General features: G+C 37.5%; 2 protein-coding genes across 2 annotated transcripts; both read left to right on the forward strand.

Annotated features, from left to right (window-relative positions):
* The first annotated feature begins 549 nt into the window (after positions 1 to 549).
* LOC125924828 (fatty acid-binding protein 9-like) lies at positions 550 to 4043 on the forward strand. Its single transcript, XM_049633628.1, has 4 exons — positions 550 to 622; positions 3086 to 3258; positions 3730 to 3831; positions 3993 to 4043. Exons 1-4 carry the CDS (start codon positions 550 to 552, stop codon positions 4041 to 4043), a joined length of 399 nt encoding a protein of 132 aa, XP_049489585.1.
* A 10287-nt stretch (positions 4044 to 14330) lies between these two features.
* On the forward strand, positions 14331 to 18776 carry LOC125924831 (myelin P2 protein). Its single transcript, XM_049633631.1, has 4 exons — positions 14331 to 14430; positions 16609 to 16781; positions 17113 to 17214; positions 18485 to 18776. The coding sequence occupies exons 1-4, from the start codon at positions 14358 to 14360 to the stop codon at positions 18533 to 18535; spliced, it is 399 nt and encodes a 132-aa protein (XP_049489588.1). The 5' UTR covers positions 14331 to 14357; the 3' UTR covers positions 18536 to 18776.
* The last annotated feature ends 1934 nt before the right edge of the window (positions 18777 to 20710 follow it).

Consider the following 20710-nt stretch of genomic DNA (forward strand, 5'->3'; position numbering starts at 1 on the left):
GACATCTCAGTTACATTAACTGATATCAATTCATCAACCCTGCAAGGAAGGGAGGAGAGACTATTATTTTAATGAAGAGTGTACCCTGGAACCATGATGTGTCCAAACAAAAAACAGCTGAGGTGGATCAAGCAAGGGTGTGCTTCTCCTCTCAGGTGGGGAAACCACCTTAGTCAGGTGTTTATTGGACATTTGTTGGGATATTCCTAAAGAGTTGACTCAGCATTCAAATTTCAAAGGGCTATTGAAAATTATCTCCATTCCAGAAATAATACTTATCAAGTGACTTGGGGGTGTAAGTCTCTTTCCTAGAAGCTATAATCATTGACTTAAATTCAGCTTTACATGTTGATTTTCCATTTCTTAATTTGGGGGTGAATAAAATGAGTCATGCTGGTGCCTACAATGTTTGGTTTTGCTGCTGCTCATTGGTTATTTCAGAAGTCACATGATGAAGATGCCTTTTAAGTTAAGATACTGGCAGCACTGTATTCCCTGAGTTTCTTTGGCGTTTGGTTGTGAGTGCCTCTTCTCAACAAGCTTTCCATCATGATTGAGCCCTTCTTGGGAACCTGGAAGCTGATCTCCAGTGAAAACTTTGAGGAATACATGAAACAACTAGGTGAGAAATACCATTACAATTTAGAAACTGGCAACACATTTTGTTATATGGTCAGCTTTGCATTTCACAATAAATTTTCCTATAATTCTCTTTTTTGTGATCTTAGGAAATAGTCATGTAAGATTGACAAAGTTTATGTATCTACTTTTGATTTTTTTTTTTTTTAATTTTTTTTCAACGTTTTTTTTTTTTATTTATTTTTTTGGGACAGAGAGAGACAGAGCATGAACGGGGGAGGGGCAGAGAGAGAGGGAGACACAGAATCGGAAACAGGCTCCAGGCTCCGAGCCATCAGCCCAGAGCCTGACGCGGGGCTCGAACTCACGGACCGCGAGATCGTGACCTGGCTGAAGTCGGACGCTTAACCGACTGCGCCACCCAGGCGCCCCTCTACTTTTGATTTTAAAAAGTATATATATTTTGAGAGAGAAAGAATGAGCAGGACAGGGGCAGGGGTGGGGGGAAGAGGGAATCTCAAGCAAGCTCTGTGCTTCTCATGAACTATGAGGTCATGACCTGGGCCACAGGTGGATGCTTAACCAACTGAGCCACCCAGGTGCCCTGTTTTTTTAAATAACTGGTAATAATTGTCTCATTTTGGAATACTAAGCTCACATATACTTCCTTGTCATTATCTTTATATTTAAGTCCATTTATCCTTTTTGAAAATATTCATCCTATCCCCTGGATGGAGTTTCTCCCCAGCTTCATTTCATTTAATAGCATTTCTTAGCTTCAAATTTACAGATAATAATTTCTATAATTAAATTTATCAGCTAAATTTGTTTCAAGCTTTGCTTTAAGTTATAACTTCAAAAGAACAAAAGCAACAAATGAAATTTCTACTTGGTTAATGTTTTAGAGTCTTCATATATATGAGAGATACTTAAAAAACATTATTTTGAAGAATTTCAAATTTTTTATTGGAGAAACGGAACATTTTTACTCATTGAATGTCTCTCCATTGGCTATTTCTCAGAAGTCTATACCCTATCCATTCTTTAGCTCTATAGTCAAGTTCATAAACATCAATTATAATGGCTCAGGTCTATAGCAACTCAACTATTCTTCACTAATGCTAGAAGAACAGTAATTATTTAATAATTAATTTTTAATAGTTAATTAAGAGAAGTCTTCCTTGCAATAATAAACTGCATATAAAGCCAAAAATTTTTTAACTTTATTTTCTTCTTTAAATTTGGTTGAGGTGATCAATGCATAATAAGTCAGTGTGTTCATAATGTAACATTTGTCCCTTTTTCATGTGTAGTATTAACTTTCTTAGGGAGATAGGAGAAACATACCTCTCTATTTCTTCATGGATTCATAGACCCACCTGTTTTGAGTTTAAATTTGGGGGCAACTAAGAAACTTTGGGCTTATGGCAAGAGTAGCCCTTGATTGACTGAGAGTGGACTGAGGCAGAGGACAAGAGGGAATAACAGCTGAGCACCTACTATGTGCCACTGCCATGCTAAGTGCTTTCACTTAATCTCCTAGTACAGCTAGGAGGCAAGCACTATAGTTGTCCACGTTTTGCTATTGAGAAAGCCGAAGGTTAGAGAAGGGAAACAACATGCCCAAGCTCACAAGTGGTCAAGCCCAGGTTATAACCATCTCGCTCTTCTCTCTTTTGTCATCCACAGCTAACACTGCTTCTCCACAGTCAGGTGTGTCTTGTCAGTTTCACAGTCTGAATGCAAAATCGAGTTTGCTATTGGTACAGGGAGAGAAGATTCAGCTCTTCTGCCCACCTATTACAGGAATCAAGTTTGACCATGGACAATCCCCAACCTGAACAGGGCCAGGCTCTAAGCCAAACTGTCATTTGTCTACTTCTTCTTTTCTTGGCCAGATCTGAATGTAATCTGCAAATAAAAGAGGGGCTTGGGCTTCCTAAGTCATAATCTTTTCGAGGAGTTTAGATACTTTGAAAATTGTATTTCTTGTTTTGCTTTTTTTTTTCTAAGCGTGCTAAAATTCTCAGTTAGAAAACCTGTGTTTAAATCTCAGCTCTGCTACTTACCAGACACCTCACCTAGAATAAGCCTCTCTCCCTCTCTAGGATGCTGTGTACTCATCTTTAAAATGCAGACAGTAATACCCCCCTCACAGCTGTTGAAACACTCCACAAGGTAACGCATGAGTTCTGATTCACTAAAAGGCACCATGCAGCTATACATTTTAGAGGAAGCATGAGTCCCCAAGATTTTCGATGAGGCACAATGGCCTCAAAAAGTGAATTTAGCTTTTCAAAATGTCAAGTGTAATTACTGACACACTTTCTCAATGAGCTTGGTTGGCTCAACCTAGCTATTACAGTGAGCATTGGAGAAATTACAGCGCATTACCCAAAACCTGAACGGAGGAAGTATGTATTCTTTTTAAATTGCTTTCCAACATGGTTGTTAACACTTCTTCCTAAATGTCTTAGGAAGGCATATTGCTTTCTCCACTTTACAGGAATGAGCGCAGCAGCCCGGAACCTGGTGGGGTTAGCAAAGCCGATAATCAGTATTAGTGCCAATGGGGATGAAGTGAACATCAAAATAGAAAATTCCCTCAAGAACACTGAGATCTCCTTCAAACTTGGGGAAGAATTTGATGAAATCACAGCAGACAGTCGGAAAGTGAAGGTAAGAACTAAATAAGTCTTCCTGGTGTTCCACAATCCAGAAAAAACTAGGAAGCACTTGAGCATAATTCATTCATATCTAATTTGATTAATTACCAAGTCACTTTGGGCTTGTTTTGTTAATTACTATTGCATATCTCTAAATTCAACCCTTTTGCGAGTTATTCTGATGGTTAACAGGCCAAAAAATTTGACGTGTTTTTATTTTTTTCTGATCTCTTTGTATAAAAGAGCATATAGAAGAGAACAATTATTCACAAAGAGTTTAGGTATGGTTCGGGGAAGGAGAGCATTAACTGAATACTCAGTTGATACCTCTCTAGTTTGATGATAATAAATTATGACAAGAATTGAGGGGAGAATTTGGGTGAAAAAAATGTCAAAACAGAAATTAAAAAGTAGATGAAAAGTCTTCTGTAGGTGAAAATGTTGTGAATTGCTATTTCTAACTGATTCCTTTATGCATTTATAGAGCATCGTAACATTAAGCAATGGTTCAATGATTCATGTCCAAAAATGGCTTGGCAAGGAGACAACAATCAAAAGACAAATTGTAGATGGAAACATGGTAGTGGTGAGTTTTCTGTAAATTGAAGTTTTCCGATACTCCTATTTGAGGCGTGCTTCTCAAGTTACTCAATTGTTTTACATCCTGATGTGAGAGTCTGGAGAAGGAGGGGTAGAGCAAATTTAACCTTCATGCACCAACTCTAATAGATCCCTCTTTGCTTTTAGGAATATACCATGAATAAAACTGTCAGCACTCGCATTTATGAAAAGGTATGAAGGAAATTTCTACATCAGTGGAAACTTGTTCACTAACAAGAAACTGGGACTTGAAGAAAATATGCCTCAGGGCCATTGATTTAAAAAAATTGTTCAACATAAATTTGCTCAATAAAACCATCAAATTAAGTGCAGTTTTGGAGCTGTGTGATAGTGAGGGTTGGGGACAAGTTGATTAATTGCTGAGGTAAGAAGCGACTTGCTTATTATATGATTATAAGAGCACCAAAGTTCCCCTACCCTCTGTCTACCTGACTTCTATAGTCCTTAGGTTCCCTCCAGTGGACCCATTCCATTTAAGTTAAGGCATTCTGTCAAAGAGTGCTCTGTTGAAATTCCTGTGACCTCAAAGAGGGTATAATACACTGCAGATACAACCACTAGGAACTACTTTGGGCAGTACAGATGCTGGAAACCAACATGCTGACTTTCTGTTTTTGCAGAAAGCTGGCCCTGCTTATATAGATGGATAGAGCACAAAACACAGCCTGGACATTATACACTGTGGTTGAATTATTGTAGAAGAACATTTGAAACAATTATTGTCTCACTCGTCCATAAGCCCATTTAAAATAATCAGGCCAGTACACCTGTCACCACTGTTTACAACTTAGTCTTTGCAGAATGACCTTATATTAAATGCCAGTACTGAATTTCTAAGTTCCTGGTAAGAATATAATATCTAGAGCTACACAAAGTCCCTTAATAATTTCATTAACTACTGTTACTAGGAAGTACTCTCAGGGTAGAGAAAAGAGGAAGAAATATGTAAATACCATGTGGTACCTTAAATTCCAAACTGATAGCAGTCAGTCAACAATAAGTCATGAGAGTTAGGTTTAATATGGGCTAAAGTAAAATGTCCATGTAATTTGTTGTCTACAGTGGAAAGGGACTGTATCAATAATTACACTTGGACAACAGGCAAAAATGGGGACTGCCCTAGGCAAACTGTGGGGTATGGCTGCCTTTGTAGGGATGAAATTGAAAGGTAATCTATAAAACGAATAAGCATGGGAACCAAATCAAGGAAAGTAATTAGGCCAAGGAAAGGATCTAGGATTGTCATATTAAACCCTGAAGACGTCTAAGCACACAGCTGTGCACCTGAAGTGATGGGCTTGGTGGTGGCCACACAGCTGCTGGATGTGGGCGTTGACAGGCATTCCCACAGGACTTGGGCCTGTCCTACCTAAAGGACTCACGTGTGTACAGACTGTGACCACGCTTGCTCCCCAGAGGTCAAAGGGACTCTCAACCCCCAATGTGTCCTTGCACAAAGAGGGACATGGGCCAATCCTTCTTTTTTTTTTTTTTTAAATTTTTTTTTAACCTTTTATTTATTTTTGAGACAGAGAGAGACAGAGCATGAATGGGGGAGGGTCAGAGAGAGGGAGACACAGAATCTGAAACAGGCTCCAGGCTCCAAGCTGTCAGCACAGAGCCCGACGCGGGGCTTGAACTCATGGACCTCGAGATCAGGACCTGAGCCGAAGTCGGCCGCTCAACCGACTGAGCCACCCAGGCGCCCCATGGGCCAATCCTTCTTTAATCAGAACACAGTCTGATTGCAAGGGGCGTGCAAATGACAGGCCACTTTAGCAACACCTCAGAGCACAACCATAAGGGTTTCCCACAACCGTTAGGAAGAAGATACTACTCTAAAAAGCACTAGGCACTTACTCATTTACATCTGTGGATGTACGGAGGCATAGTTAAGAAAAGAATACTACAGGTCTCAATTTTCAAGACTCATTTCTCTCCTCTTTATGCCACAGCTCAAAGTACAAAGAACTTAAATGAAACAAAAGCCTCGTGTTGTGTCTTTAATAGGTAGAATAAAACATACTACTCCTGAGGAAATCATTGACTCAACAAATTCTCACTCTGACAACTGTTCAAAACCAAATTAGGTGTTGGAAAACAGCAACATGTTAGGCACAGAGCTCACAACTTTTGATGTTATAAATAGGTTGGCATCCTGAAACCCTACTGCTTTTACTTTTATTCTCAGTCAACGCACGTCAAAATTTCTGTAGAAAAAAAGTCACTGATATACTAAGAATCATTATTAGTCTTTCCTAAGGACTTTCACATGATCAGTCACTTGGTATATTTGACTTGCCTTCAAAAGTTATCATATATCTGTAAGTAAATGATAACGTATCTGTCAAGTTGTACAGGATTTATCATTATCTATCTGTAAGTAAATAATAGTGTGTCATATTTGTTAACTTGCGTTGGAAATAATGGAGCTTTTCATTACAGTGAGTTGAGCAATGAAAAGCCATTATTTGTTCACTTTCCAAAAGGGTTTGAAATGAAGGAAGTAATAGTAGTTTTTATAAGCCACAAAGGAAAATAACACTGACAAAATAATTTGTTTTGAACCTTCTTAGTGTTTTAATTTTCATAAATTTTTGCACAAAAATGCAATAAACATAAAAGTCCATGCTTTTCTTCACTGGCCTTAAAAATAACTATGCCAAAGATAGTAATCTAGATGGAAAAATTAGGATGAAATATCAGGAAATAACCTAATCCTGAAGTTACAGGTTAAGATTTCTAAATTGAACGTTTAGGGAAAATATAGTTTGCCTGTTTTTTAAAAAAAATTTTAACGTTTATTTATTTTTGACAGAGAGAGACAGAGTGTGAGTGGGGGATGGGCAGAGAGAGAGGGAGGGAGACTCAGAATCCAAAGCAGGCCCAGGCTCTGAGATGCCAGCATAGAGCCCAATGGGGGCCTCGAACCCATGAACTAGGAGATCATGACCCCAGCCAAAGTCAGACGCTTACCCAGCTGAGCCACCCAGGCACCCCTGGTTTGCCTATTTTAAAGTCTGATATCTAGATCCGGTGTAAGTTTTGGAGACGGACAAGGCTGGGAAGGAACCATCTAGACACCAGCCCCATGCTAGAATCAGACTTGTCTGTTACCCCAGAGATGCACTGCAGTGAAGTGAAATGAATGGGGTTGGAGAAGCAGTGAGAGCCAATTGAATCCTGCTTCTGTCGTGGACACCTATGTGAGCAAGCGTGAGCTGTTTAACCATTTTGGTTTTCTCCTTTGCAAAATGGAGTCTATTTGCTTTACAGAGTTGTGTAGTTGGAAAATTAGGGTGAAATATCAGGAAACAACCTAATCCCAAACCTACAGGTTCTTAAGATTTCTAAATTGAACATTTAGGGAAAATACAGTGTGTGTATGCATGTATGTCCACCTGTGTGTGTGTGTGTGTGTGTGTGTGTGTGTGTATGTAAATAATACTTTCTCTCAAGGCCTTTATACCATCTCAATTATTGAAAACATTTGTAAGACATAATTAAGGAAATAAAGTAGGAAAAAAGGTAGGCTATCTGTGTAATACATGATTAGAAAATCACCTTAACTGTTATGAGTTTATATTTGTTCCTTATGAAATAAAGCTAGACATGCTAACGCTTCTCACTATCCTTTGCAAGTGAATTATTTTTCAGGGATTCCTTTCTCCCATCAGCTGTAAGGGAGCAGATGGGCTAAGTCCTAAAAAGTATTTCCTATGGCTCTTTATGCTAATGCCTGAAAAGTACAGCCTACTTTAATGCTGTGAACGTCACTTTCTCACTGAGGAAAAAATGCAAATTGAATAAAAAACTGTGGCCAGCTTAGTATATGCTGTAATGACTAACAAAAGAAGCTGAGATGCAGAAATTATCTTCTATTTCCTCCCCAGTGAATGAGTAACTTTAATTCTCAGGTGTTCTATTAGGAATAATGATTTGAAATCTTAGACTAGATTTTGCAAGAGGCCATGTACGTTACAGTCTAGTAAAAACAAAGCTTAATGCATTGGAGGAATGAGAAACTACTTCCCTCTCTTTATTGCCATTCAACAAAAGACAAGCTATTAACCACCTTTGAGCAGTGTAAATGTCACAGCAACTGTCACCATAGCAACCAAAAGATAGAATATCCACTGGTGACTAAGGAGCTTACAAGAAGTGATTTGCATTAAGACAGCAACTATAATCTCAATATTGTTAAATGTAGAGAAAAACACTTATCTGAAACATGTAATAGGAAGATATCAAGCCTGAAGTGCCATTGTCACCTTCTGTCAAATAGCTGTCTCCGGTGGGGGCACCAGATGCCTTAGTGGCTGAGTTCTAAAGATAAATGAGATCATCAGTCTCAAGGCATCTGGTGTCTAAACAATTTCACAAGGGATCTTCCTACATAATAATGGTTCATTGGCTCTTTAGTGATATCCTCACTACCTCCATCTGCAAATGATAAAAAATAATAATTGGGAAAAAGGAAAATAATAATTGGATATTCTAATATGTCTCTGACCGTTTGTTTAATGTCTCTCTTCCTAACTAGGATATAAGGCCCCTATGGGCAGGAACTGTTGCTGTTTCACTCACCACGTTCTCTCCAGTGCTACCTCAGTTCAATAAATTTGTGTCGAGTTATTGTCTACATGCATGCAGGTGAGAATAAATCCAATGAGTCTTGGAATCAACTTATGTGCACTTTCCTAGTGGTGTGCTATGGTCTTGTCATCCTGGACACGGAAAAAAGCGCCACTAAAAGAGTGACCAGTGAGGGAATGAGTGCTGCCATTAAGTTTCACACTTAGACGTGCCCCACCGCCTTTGCTTTCTCCATGCTTCCAGTGTGTGTGAAAAAGGCAAGAAAAAAAAGGCAGGGGAGGGAGAGGAGAGAAGGAAGTTTAGCAGAACAATATTATTGATCATAAGCACCAATTTTAGATGCTTTCATGTTATTTATTATCTGATTTAATGCAAATAATAACCCCTATAAGTAGAAAATTTTGTATTTTCTTCATTCAGTCGGTCAACAAATATTTATTGAGTGTCATGTACTTGGGATACTACACGAGTGAAATCACATGTTTTCCCCGCTTGTATGGAATCAAGGCTTCAGTGGGTGATATACATATTAATCAAATAACATCCAAAATTAATAAAAATTGCCATTGCAGTAACTGTTAAATGATGTTATACAAGAAGAAGTTAAGAAAGATGATTGAATTGAAATCTAAAGGATGTCATCCCAAGGGTAGGAAAATATGATTGAGCTGAGATTTAAGGATTAAACACATGGGAGTGGTTAAACATTCCAGGAAAAGAGAAGAGTATATACGAACACCTGATGAAAGCAAGTTGGAAATTAATAACTTTCTTTCCTATTCTCTGGAAGATTTTGTGTAAGCTTGGTGCTATTTTTTTCGGAAATATTTGTAAGAATTCATTGGTGAAGCTCACAGGCCCAGAGTATCTTTGTGAGAGCAATTTTAACCATAGTGATAATAATGGATTTGGGAGTATTCACATTTTTTGCTTCTTGTATTATTTTTGGTAAATTGTGTTTTCTAAGGAGTTTATAAATCTCTTAAAATTTTTGTAACGTTTATTTTTGAGAAGAGAGAGACAGAGCATGAGCAGGGGAGGAGAGAGAAAGAGGGAGACACAGAATCTGAAACAGGCTCCAGGCTCTGAGGTGTCAGCACAGAGCCCGACGCGGGGCTTGAACTCACTGACCGCGAGATCATGACCTGAGCAGAAGTTGGACGCTTAACCGTCTGAGCCACTCAGGCGCCCCTGTCTCTTTTAAATCTTAAAGTTTATTGGCATGAAGTAGCTCCTATTATTTTCTTATGATCTTTTAAATTACTGTGTTATATAACCATAATTTTTAATACCTATAGGATATACTGATATATCCTTTTTTATTCCTGCAATTAATAACTTTTACCCTCTCTCTTTTTAAGTCCATCTTGCTAAAAGTTTGCCAATTTTTATTAGTCTTAAAAATTTTTGGTCTTAGGTGAAAAAATGCTCAACATCACTCATCATCAGGGAAATACAAATCAAAACCACAATAAGACACCACCTCACCCCTGTGAGAATGGCTCACATTAGCAACTCAGGCAACAACAGATATTGGCGAGGATGCGGAGAAAGAGGATCTCTTTTGCATTGTTGGTGGCAATGCAAGCTGGTGCAGCCACTCTGGAAAACAGTATGGAGGTTCCTCAAAAAACTAAAAATAGAACTACCCTAGACCAAGCCATTGCACTACTAGGTATTTACCCAAGGGATACAGGTGTGCTGTTTCGAAGGGGCACATGCACCCCCATGTTATAGCAGCACTATCAACAATAGCCAAAGTATGGAAAGAGTTAATATGTCCATTGATGGACGAATGGCTAAAGAAGATGTGGTGTATACACACACACACACACACACACACACACACACACACACACACACACACAATGGAGTATTACTCGGCAATTAAAAAGAATGAAATCTTGCCATTTGCAACTACTTGGATGGAACTAGAGGGCATTATGTTAAGCGAAGTTAACCAGGCAGAGAAAGACAAATATCATATGACTTCACTCATATGAGGAATTTAAGATACAAAACAGATGAACATAAAGGAAGGGAAGCAAAAATAATATAAAAACAGGGAGGGGGACAAAACATGAGAGACTCTTAAATGCAGAGAACAAACTGAGGGTTGCTGGAGGGGTTGTGGGGAGGGATGGGCTAAATGGGTAAGGGGCATAAGGGAGGACACTTGTTGGGGTAAGTGCTGGGCGTTGGACATAGGGGATGAATCACTGGAATCTACTACTGATACCACTATAGTACTATGCTATAGTACTATAGTATATGCTAACTAACTTGCTTGTAAATTAAAAAATAAATTTAAAAAATTTAAAAAGAGAAAAACAAATAAATAATTATCAAACAAATAAGTGGAAAAGCGCTTCCAAAAAAATTTGGTCTTGATGATATTTTCTATAACATGTTTGTTTTTCTTTTTATCCGCTTTGTCAATCATCTATCTCTATTGACTCTTGTTTCTTTTGCTTTTTGAGCGTATTTTCCTGTCTCTCTGTTCTATTTATTTTTGATTGACAACGTATGTGAAAAAATTGTAGAAATAATTTAGACTTATGGTGACATTATCTTCTTTTGCTTCTGGCCGGTAGCGAGGTTCACTGGCTGTCCCGATCATACTAAACTAATTTTGAGAATGGAATTGGTGCTAGCACAAGCCTGTTTAATTCACCTTCTCCCCTATGCTGCAACCTTTCAATGTCCCAAACCAAAGCATGATGATGAACCAGGACTCTCCCTCATTGTTCCCCTAACTCTGTAACACAGTTATAAAAATTCTTCAGACTTGTGCCTCTCACTTGCCTTTTGCAGAATTCAGAGATCATAGAAAGGCAGCAGCCCCAAATATTGGGACTGTTCCTCTGGGCTTTCCTTTTTCACCCAAATCCTAGACCCTTAATTTTTCTCTGCCTTTGTGTAGTTTTGATGCCTTGAAGAATTTTTTAAAAAATCATCCTTCTTTTCTAAGATGTTATAGTTGTAAAGTTAGTTTAATTTCCTCACCTATTATGAGGATGTGAAAATTCTAAGGTCTTTTTTTGTTTTCTCAGTTATTAAAAACATGAACATTTAAAAAATGGCCATTATTTATAGTGACCCATTGTTTGACATATTTTTCTTGCCACCAGTTATGATCCCAGTATTGCTATTTTGCAAATAACTTCAGACTATGTACTAATTTTAATATAGAAAGTAAGTTCCACAAGGGCATGGAATTTTATTCAATGATGTTTAACTTTGAACAGTGCCTAACACTTAGTAGGCTCTCAATATTTTTTGCAATTAAATGAATGAAAGGAATGGAGTCAGATTTTTGGCACTCAAATGGGTGATCATGAATTCTTTGTTCATTTACCATAGGATGATTGGTTATCACTTTCCCAAATATATAATGGGATACAGCTTGAAGACAATATGTGAGAGATATCTACCTAACATATTATCTAGAGCAAACTTTATCTATTTTGTTTGGACCTCTGGACATTCTCTTCAGTGTATGATTCAAGTAGCTCCCCCTTTCTTGAGAATTTACATAGGCAATAAATCTATGAAAGGTGAATCCATGCTGTAAACAGACTACATTTAGTTCAAGTATAAAAATGTGTATCTAGTTATAATGTGGCTCTGGTGTTTATTATCCACTCTTTGTCACTAGGATATTGATAGCTTTCTTAGGTAAGAGTGACTTAATATCTTAATCCTGGTTTAGTTTGGATCTTCTCTAATTGCTTTGATCTGTGCCTCTGGTTCACATATGAGTCTCAGAATTTTATTTTGGTATGAATATATCTGGTTAATTCTAGCAGTCAGTATATTGCTGATAAGCTAAAATAGAAAATTCTTTTGTTTAAAATTGCTTCAAAGTTACAAGCCTCGCTAATATATAGCTCAATGTTTATATTTTCAATCCACAGCTATTCCTATAAGCAACACAGGAACTGCTGAAAATTCATATAGCTCTCCTATATCAGTCACTCTGAATACAAAGGCTCAGCTCAAGTGGGATGGTTTGAGAGTCTCACAGATTTAGGGAGAACACCTAAATGTTGAATGTTTAGCTTCACTTCTCAATTAAGTAGGGTAACGAAAATTTTTTTGAAGGCACAAGTGATACCATCATTCATTTTTATTAAGTGTTTTGGTTAAGAAAATAACACATTTGCTAATCAAAAGCCCTTTTTTTCATAGCTGTTTCTTCTATTCCAGTACAATATCCTTCCTCCAGTTATATTCTCTTGGGTCTAGGATTGGGTTAGCTGATTAGCTCAGGAATTTTTCTAGTCACTATTTCATTTCCACTTTGAGTTATCCACGCACGAGTAATGTAAGGTGAGGCTTGGAATCACTGTATAAGATTCCATATTTTTGACCCAACCTGGACTCTAACCACATAGGTGCAATGGTTATGGCACAGCTATAACATTTGTAACCTAAACCCTAGAGGCCAGCAATTCTACCTGTTATGAGCAAACTGATCATGGGATATTTCCCCATGATGAATTTCCCACTGTTGTGAATAGTGCCAACCTGTGCACAAATATATAAAACCTAGTAATATCCGTTGTCTTACAATCAGGATTAATGCCAATCTAGAAAACCACTAGGAAAAGGCATGACAGCAAAAAGGTATTCCCAAGAGCAACATTTATATTTGAAGTGGTTTTATATCTGCTCCCCGGGGTCAAAGACTGAGGCTCTGATGTACCATAGTAGTCTGGATGACTCATCTCTTGACTTTGTCCTCTACTGATTTGGGGGGGTGAGAATGAATGTCTCTATCTAGTCATGGGGATGTCAGTATGATCTGACCTTTGGCCAAGGCCTTGGTGCATATGTGGTATAAAGGGAGCAGTGTCAGATAACAGTCCAGAGTCCAGGCTGGGGAACAATGCAAGTTCAAACCTCCAAGTTACCTAACCTCCCCAAGCTTCAGTTTTCTCATTGGTAAAATAGATGTAATAATAGTACCCAATTCTGGGAGGTGTTGAGGGAATTCAGTGAAATAATCCCTGACAAGCAGTTAGCACAGTGGCCCGTAACAAACTCTCAATATACATTAGTATTATTTATATAGAAAGTCCTTCTCTTTATAAAACTGAAGATTTATTTTAAAGTCTTTACATTCAAAGTTGTTATATTAACTAAGAACCTGCTTAATTTAGACTGAAAGGTTTTTTTAGATGAAAATCTTTGCTGCGGTCTAAGAGCGTGTTCTGGTGCTACTTCTTGTCCATCCATGAATACAATTTCTGTGCTCTGTTGTAATAGACTGACCGTATTGTCTGCCCACTCAGCCCGCCTGGGATATGTGAACTATGCCAAGCCTCCCTTACCTATGAATACTTCCTCACACTGGTCCCCTGCATTTCTCTCCCACTACATATTTGAGGCGGATATCACAATACTCATGGACATTTTCCTCCCTTTCTTCTCTTTCAATAAGAATTCTTAATTTTGCAGACTCAGGATTGAGAGTGACCAAGATGCCTAAACACACACACACACACACACACACACACACACACACACACTCATTCATGCTCATATAATTCAATTTGGCATAAGATTCAATTCATGGAGTCTTTTCCAAAGCATTAAGGACTAAGCACTTCTTAAAAATGTAAGATTTACCAAAAAATTTTTTTGAAGGTTCAAATAGTACTCTCATTGATCTTTATAAAATTTTTTGGAGACTAAAGGAAACATTATGTGGGGCTTTCTTTTGTCCTAATGGACGATTCATTGCCGAGTCCTGACACTGCTTTTCCCCATTGGGTCTCTGTGAGAGTCACATGCTTTGGACATCTTTGAAAAGAATCTTCTGAGGCTTCAGCATCTTATTTGAATCTCCTGAATCTCATCTAGAACTGTGTTGAATTTTCATCCATCGCAATGAGCAACAGATTCCTGGGCACCTGGAAACTCGTCTCCAGTGAGAACTTTGATGATTACATGAAAGCTCTGGGTAAGAAATGTTTTTGTTTTTCTGGTTGAGAAGATCATTTTTGAGAAAGCTCCATGACTATTTCCTTTTAATTCCTTTTCCAGGACTCTGGGAAAGTACAATCCTTTTCTGGAATTAGTCTTCTATTGTGGAATTCAGATAATTTATTTGCATTTTGCTTGTGGATATTTTAATAGATTTTAACCTAAATAAGAGCTGCTTAAATATATGGAACTTCCACTGATTTCAAGAGTAGTTTCATATCAGTAGGGCTTTGTTTTCAGACCTAGAGGAAAGAAATCTTAGAGGCTTAGTCAACCCATCCTCTGGCTTTTCTGAAGGTTAGTTTTATAACAACTGAAGTGCTCATAAAATAGGCAGTTGAATATACTAAAGTGAATAGAAAACCTCAATCTAAAATTTTAGTGTTTAGCTAAACCAGAAATTTACACTAATTTCGGACTTTCCTGGAATTGGAGCAGTGGATGAAGATGGAAAATCCAGTCATTTGTTGTATCAGCTTTATTTTATACTAATTCTAGGGAATGTTTGGGGCACCTGCATGGCTCAGTCAGTTAAGCTTCCGACTTTGGCGTAGGTCATGATCTTGCAGTTTGTGAGTTTGAGCCCCACATTGGGCTCTCTGCTATCAGCCCAGACCCCACTTTGGATTCTCTCTCTCTCTCTCTCTCTCTCTGCCCCTCCCCTACTCTCTCTCTTTCTCCCTCCCTCTCTCTCTCTCTCTCTCTCTCAGAAATAAATAATAAACTTAAAAAAAAAAAAAGAGAATGTTCCATATGAGCACAATAAGTTTGAAGAGTCTTTGGAAATTTCCAGAGCTGTGTAAATATAATAGAAACTGATGTCAAATGACCCAGGTTGCCATGTTTGTCAAAGTGTCTGTAGCTTTACTTAACTGTTCAGAAAGCTTATGAGAAAGATTCTATTTTTAGGTAAAATGAGCAAAATCATGTTATGTTGCCTAGAAAACTATGAGAACCCATCGGGATAGATCCATACTACGAGGTTGGTTAGATTTATGGACGTGACTTAATATCTGAGGAAGAAGCAAAATACAAGAGTCTCAATGAAGGACTCCCTAAGTATGTCATTTTCAAATTTAGAATGCATAAGATCACCTAGGGGTTTGGTAAAGTATAGATTCTCAGACTCTACTGCAGAGATCATATATATATATATATATATATATATATATATGTATAGACATAGACATCTATTATGAAACATAACAATTCATATATACACATATAAGCAAAACTAGTTTTTCCTTCATGTATTCTCTCATTTGACATTTCTTTTCCATGTATTTCTATAGCCTTAGTAGTAATAGTAATAAAACAGGAATCTAGTTTTGTTTTCTTTTTCAGATACAGAAAATTAAAAAAAAAATCAGTTACCTATGATCATTTGCAATGGTACAGATCTTGAAGAAAAATGGAAAGTTTTTTCTTACCAGCTAAACTTAAGGGCCAGAAAAAAAAATTTCAGAAATGAGATTCTATTAAGGATGTGGGGGCTTTTCTATATCCACAATATTACTGAGGGGAAAAATCATAGAACAGTGTATATCTGTCACAGTTTCACTTAAAATATACCTATACTATTTATAAGTAAAACCAAAATGTCCAGAGTGATCCACAGAAAATATTAGTGATTTTCAAAGTCTGTGGGATTGGATGTGGTAAAAGTGGATAAATTGCACTATTCAGGCTGAACGCTTTTACTTAAAATCTGGAGACGTTACTTTTGTAATACTAAAACCTCAGATATTTAAGTCTATGGACATGTATTTCCACGAGGTGGTTAAACCACGAGGTCCTTGGTAGTGAGTGACCGTACCTGCCATCTCCACACCTGAGACACAACTGAGCGTAAAAGGTGGCCATTCAGGGGTCCCTGGGTTACTCTGTCAGTTAAGCATCCAACTCTTGATTTTTGCTCAGTCATAATCTCACAATTTATGAGTTAGAGCCCACACTGGGCTTTGCATTGACAGTGAGGAGTCTGCTTGTGATTCTCTCTTTCACTCTCTCTCTACCCCTCCCCACTCATGCGCGTGCTCTCTCTCTCTCCCTCAAAATAAAAAAATAAACTTAAAAATAAAAGAAGGTGGCCATTCATAGTCTCTCTAGGTATATCTCTTGGTCAACATAATTCTAACACTATCTTGATTTTCAGGTGTGGGGTTAGCCACCAGAAAACTGGGAAACTTGGCCAAACCCCGAGTGATCATCAGCAAGAAAGGGGATATTATAACTATAAGAACTGAAAGTACGTTTAAAAATACAGAGATCTCCTTTAAGTTAGGCCAAGAGTTTGAAGAAACCACAGCTGACAACAGGAAAACAAAGGTAAATTTTAATGTTTCTCTTCAAAGTTGGATCAGTCTGTGGCTCAAGAGGATTACTCCTATTAGTGTTCAAAAGGGTAGACCTACTTCATTCCACTGAAAATGAATGTGACTTGGGGGCACCTGGCTGGCTCAGTCACAAGGCTCTTGATTGTGAGTTTGAGCCCCATGTTGGGAGTGGAGCCTACTTAAAAAAAATAAAATAAGGTAAAAATAGAAAAATGAATGTACCTCATGAGACATCTATTATGAAAACAATTCAATACTGAATGAACGGCTCCTTTAATCAACCAAAGTCCAAGCAACTTGATTATGGGAACTTGTCTTTGCAGAGCACTGTAACCTTGTCAAGAGGCTCATTGAATCAAGTGCAGAAATGGGATGACAAAGAGACAACAATAAAAAGAAAGTTGGTGGATGGGAAAATGGTAGTGGTAAGAATATTTTCACTTCTAAATACAAAAATAATGCTATTTAAATAGAGAAACTGGTTATATATTTTTTTCGAAATATTATTTTTTTTTCCCTTTGCAATACAAATAGATAAGAATGTCTAAGAATAAAGTCAGAGTTAATGATTAGGTGATATTTTAACCATGAAGACTCAGCGATGAGTACTTCAAGTATAGGTCCAAGGTTTTAGAAATAACAAAGCCCATTCATTATTTTAGAAATAACACCTAAAATAATAGTAACGTCAAAAAAGTATGCATAAATATCACCAGTTTGGATTCACAAAGAGAAAAACAAATCTAAGTTTTAAAAGCAAAGTATTCCTGGGGCGCCTGGGTGGCGCAGTCGGTTAAGCGTCCGACTTCAGCCAGGTCACGATCTCACGATCCGTGAGTTCGAGCCCCGCGTCAGGCTCTGGGCTGATGGCTCGGAGCCTGGAGCCTGTTTCCGATTCTGTGTCTCCCTCTCTCTCTGCCCCTCCCCCGTTCATGCTCTGTCTCTCTCTGTCCCAAAAATAAATAAAAAAAAATAAAAAATAAATAAATAAATAAATAAAAGCAAAGTATTCCTGAACAGCTGAATTATAAAATATTTGTAGCTAAGTGTGTTGCTTTCAAGAATCCAAAGAACTTGAACTAAACCAGGTCAATAATTTAAGCTCAGCTCATAGGAAACCCTCTAGTCAGCAGATAAGAATGATGACCAGGGTTGCATGGGATGGCCTTTAATGATTTAAGTTTTTGCTTCTGTGCTTACTAATACATACCGTGAACATAAATTCATGTAATTTTAAATGTTTTTTTTCCCTGTAATTTAGAGATTCTTATCCCTACCTACAATATAGATTTAGATGGGGAGCGAATACCAATATATGGCCCCAACACAGATCAATTAAATGCAAATCTCTGGGAGGGGAAGAAGGAGCCATCAGTATTTTTAAATGTTCCTCAAATGATGCAGCTATGCATACAGTTTTGAAATCCACTTTTAGTAGAGTCAAATGCATGCAAATTATGCATAAAAACCTGCCACTTTAAGAAAATTCTTCTATAGTAACATAGATTGACTTCAAAACTGTTTCTCCTATTTCAATTATTATAATTCTGAATTGCTGGAGACTGACACATTGATGTTCTATTTCTTTCTAAGTTTAATATTCTGAGCTTGTTTTTATTTTCTGTTGCTATTTGCAAATTTGCCGTTTTCTAGTTTGAGTTTTAGATACTCAATGAATCTCTCTCTTTTCTTAAGGAATGTAAAATGAAGGGCGTGGTCTGCACCAGAATTTATGAGAAGGTCTGAGAAAATCATTTCCTCATTGAAGTGGCATTTGATCATTTGATGTTGGAAATCAACGGTTTTTGTTGGCAAGGCCTGACTACACTGCAATTTGTTTGTTTTTGCTTTTGTCTTAATAGATCAGAGAGGTAAAGGTCTAAACTGAGGATTAATCTAAAATTCAGTGTTGTTGAAACATTTTCGATTTGCATGCATTTCCTTACTGTATTAAAGTATGTATACTGGCCACACCTAAATACTTGATAACGTCATTTAGTGATCTGTGAAATTCTAACTTATGTTGTACTTTGTGCATCGAAGTGCAAGTAAAGCAAGTAACTGGATAGTAAAAGGAAGTAAATGTATTGATCGGGGTAGCAGGAGCATAATGGGAAGAGGATCAGAAGTGAGACAAACTACAAGGAAAGGATTTAAGTCAGAGTTCTATCCCAGTGAAAAGGGCAGCCTCTACTCAAGCCAATTGTTTGAAAATTGAGGGGTAATTTATGGACAATGAAATGCACAGATATTAAGGGTAGAATTCAAGCCATTGTGACAAACGCACGCACCCATATAACTCACATCCTGATCAAGATAGTGGTGCCTTTCCTTAATCCCAGAAGGTTTGCTCATGCCTCTTCCCAATCACTGTCCTGCCCTGTCCCATTTCCACCAAAAGCAAGTAGCGATTTGGTTTCTATCATTTGGTTTTGACATTATACTTTTCTTTCATGTTTGGGTTTTTATACAAAGAATATTATTTTTAATCCAAAAAAGTATACATTTTTTAAATGAAAAGGTAACCAGGAAAATTCTTAAAATCTTTTTTTCTTATTTTTTTTCTAATGTTTATTTATTTTTGAGAGAGAGAGAGAGAGTGTGAGCAGGGGAAGGGCAGAGAGACAGAATCCGAAGCAGGCTCCAGGCTCTGAGCTGTCAGCACAGAGCCCAACACAAGGAGACTTGAACCCTCGAACGGAGAGATCATGAGCTGAGCCAATGTCTGATGCTTAACTGACTGTGCCACCCAGGTGCTCCTTAAAAATCTTAAAAAGAGGATAACAACTGCTTCCATTCTACGCAGTATGAGCTATCACTTTGTGCATGTGGATGTAATAGTACTCATCTGTAACCACAGTGCTCATACTTTTTTTGCATTCTGCTTTTTGTAACTTTCACAGGGATTCTTCCACATTTCAACTAATGATATGCCATAATTTATTATGGTTCTATAATACAACTGTTCTATTTTTATGTTATGCCCAGTTTGGAGTTATTACAGATTATTTTGCAAAAATTGCCTTCATATATATATCTGACTGTGCCGACTACTTTTTCTAGGAGAGGGATCACTAAATCAAAGAATATAGAAAACCTGATGGGTTCTTAGTAAATATTTCTGCATTGCTTTCCTGAGCATTGTCACTGATTAGCGACGATGTAACCAGCAGTACACACATATAGGACAATGTATGAACACACATCCTAGGCTAAAAATAACAGCTACCAAATGTTATATGTGTACTGTGTGCCAAGTTCATTTACTCTCTATCAGATGATTTACATGTCATGTTGCCATATTTAATATAACTTCACACAACAACCCTAGCAGGTAGATCCTATTATTATTCCCACTTTATGAAAGAGGAAACAAGTGTAGAGTAACTTGTGCAAAATCACAAAGTGATAGAGACAGGATTTGCCTCTGTCTGAAGAGAGGCCAGTTGCTAAACCTTTATTTTGCCTCCTTGGCAACACCTCTCTATTAGAAACATGTCTGTTTCTTGTAGTATCTCTAAAGGTGTGCCATTAGAGATTATTTTTGCCTGTTCTTGGATTTCATATAAATGGAATCATACATTATGTGTTCTTTCTGTTTGCCTTTGAAAACTCAGCATAATGCTTTTGAAATCCATCCATATTGTTGCATGCATTAGTAGTTTGCTCTTTTTATTGCTAAGTAGTATTCTATTGCATGAACATATCACAGGTTGCTTATCCATTCTTCTCTTAAGATAACTGGCCTATATCCAGTTTTTCGCCATGATGAATAAAGCTACTATAAACATTCTGGTACAAGGCTGTTGGTGGACCTCTGAGTTCCTTCCTTGTATAAATAGCTGGGCATAGAATTACTGGGTCCATTTGATTTTTCACAGGCAGGAAGTGTGACTGCTGTGCCCAAGTAATAATGAAACT

This window comes from Panthera uncia, chromosome F2 (genome assembly GCF_023721935.1).
Source record: "Panthera uncia isolate 11264 chromosome F2, Puncia_PCG_1.0, whole genome shotgun sequence".
Classification (NCBI taxonomy): Eukaryota; Metazoa; Chordata; class Mammalia; order Carnivora; family Felidae; genus Panthera; species Panthera uncia.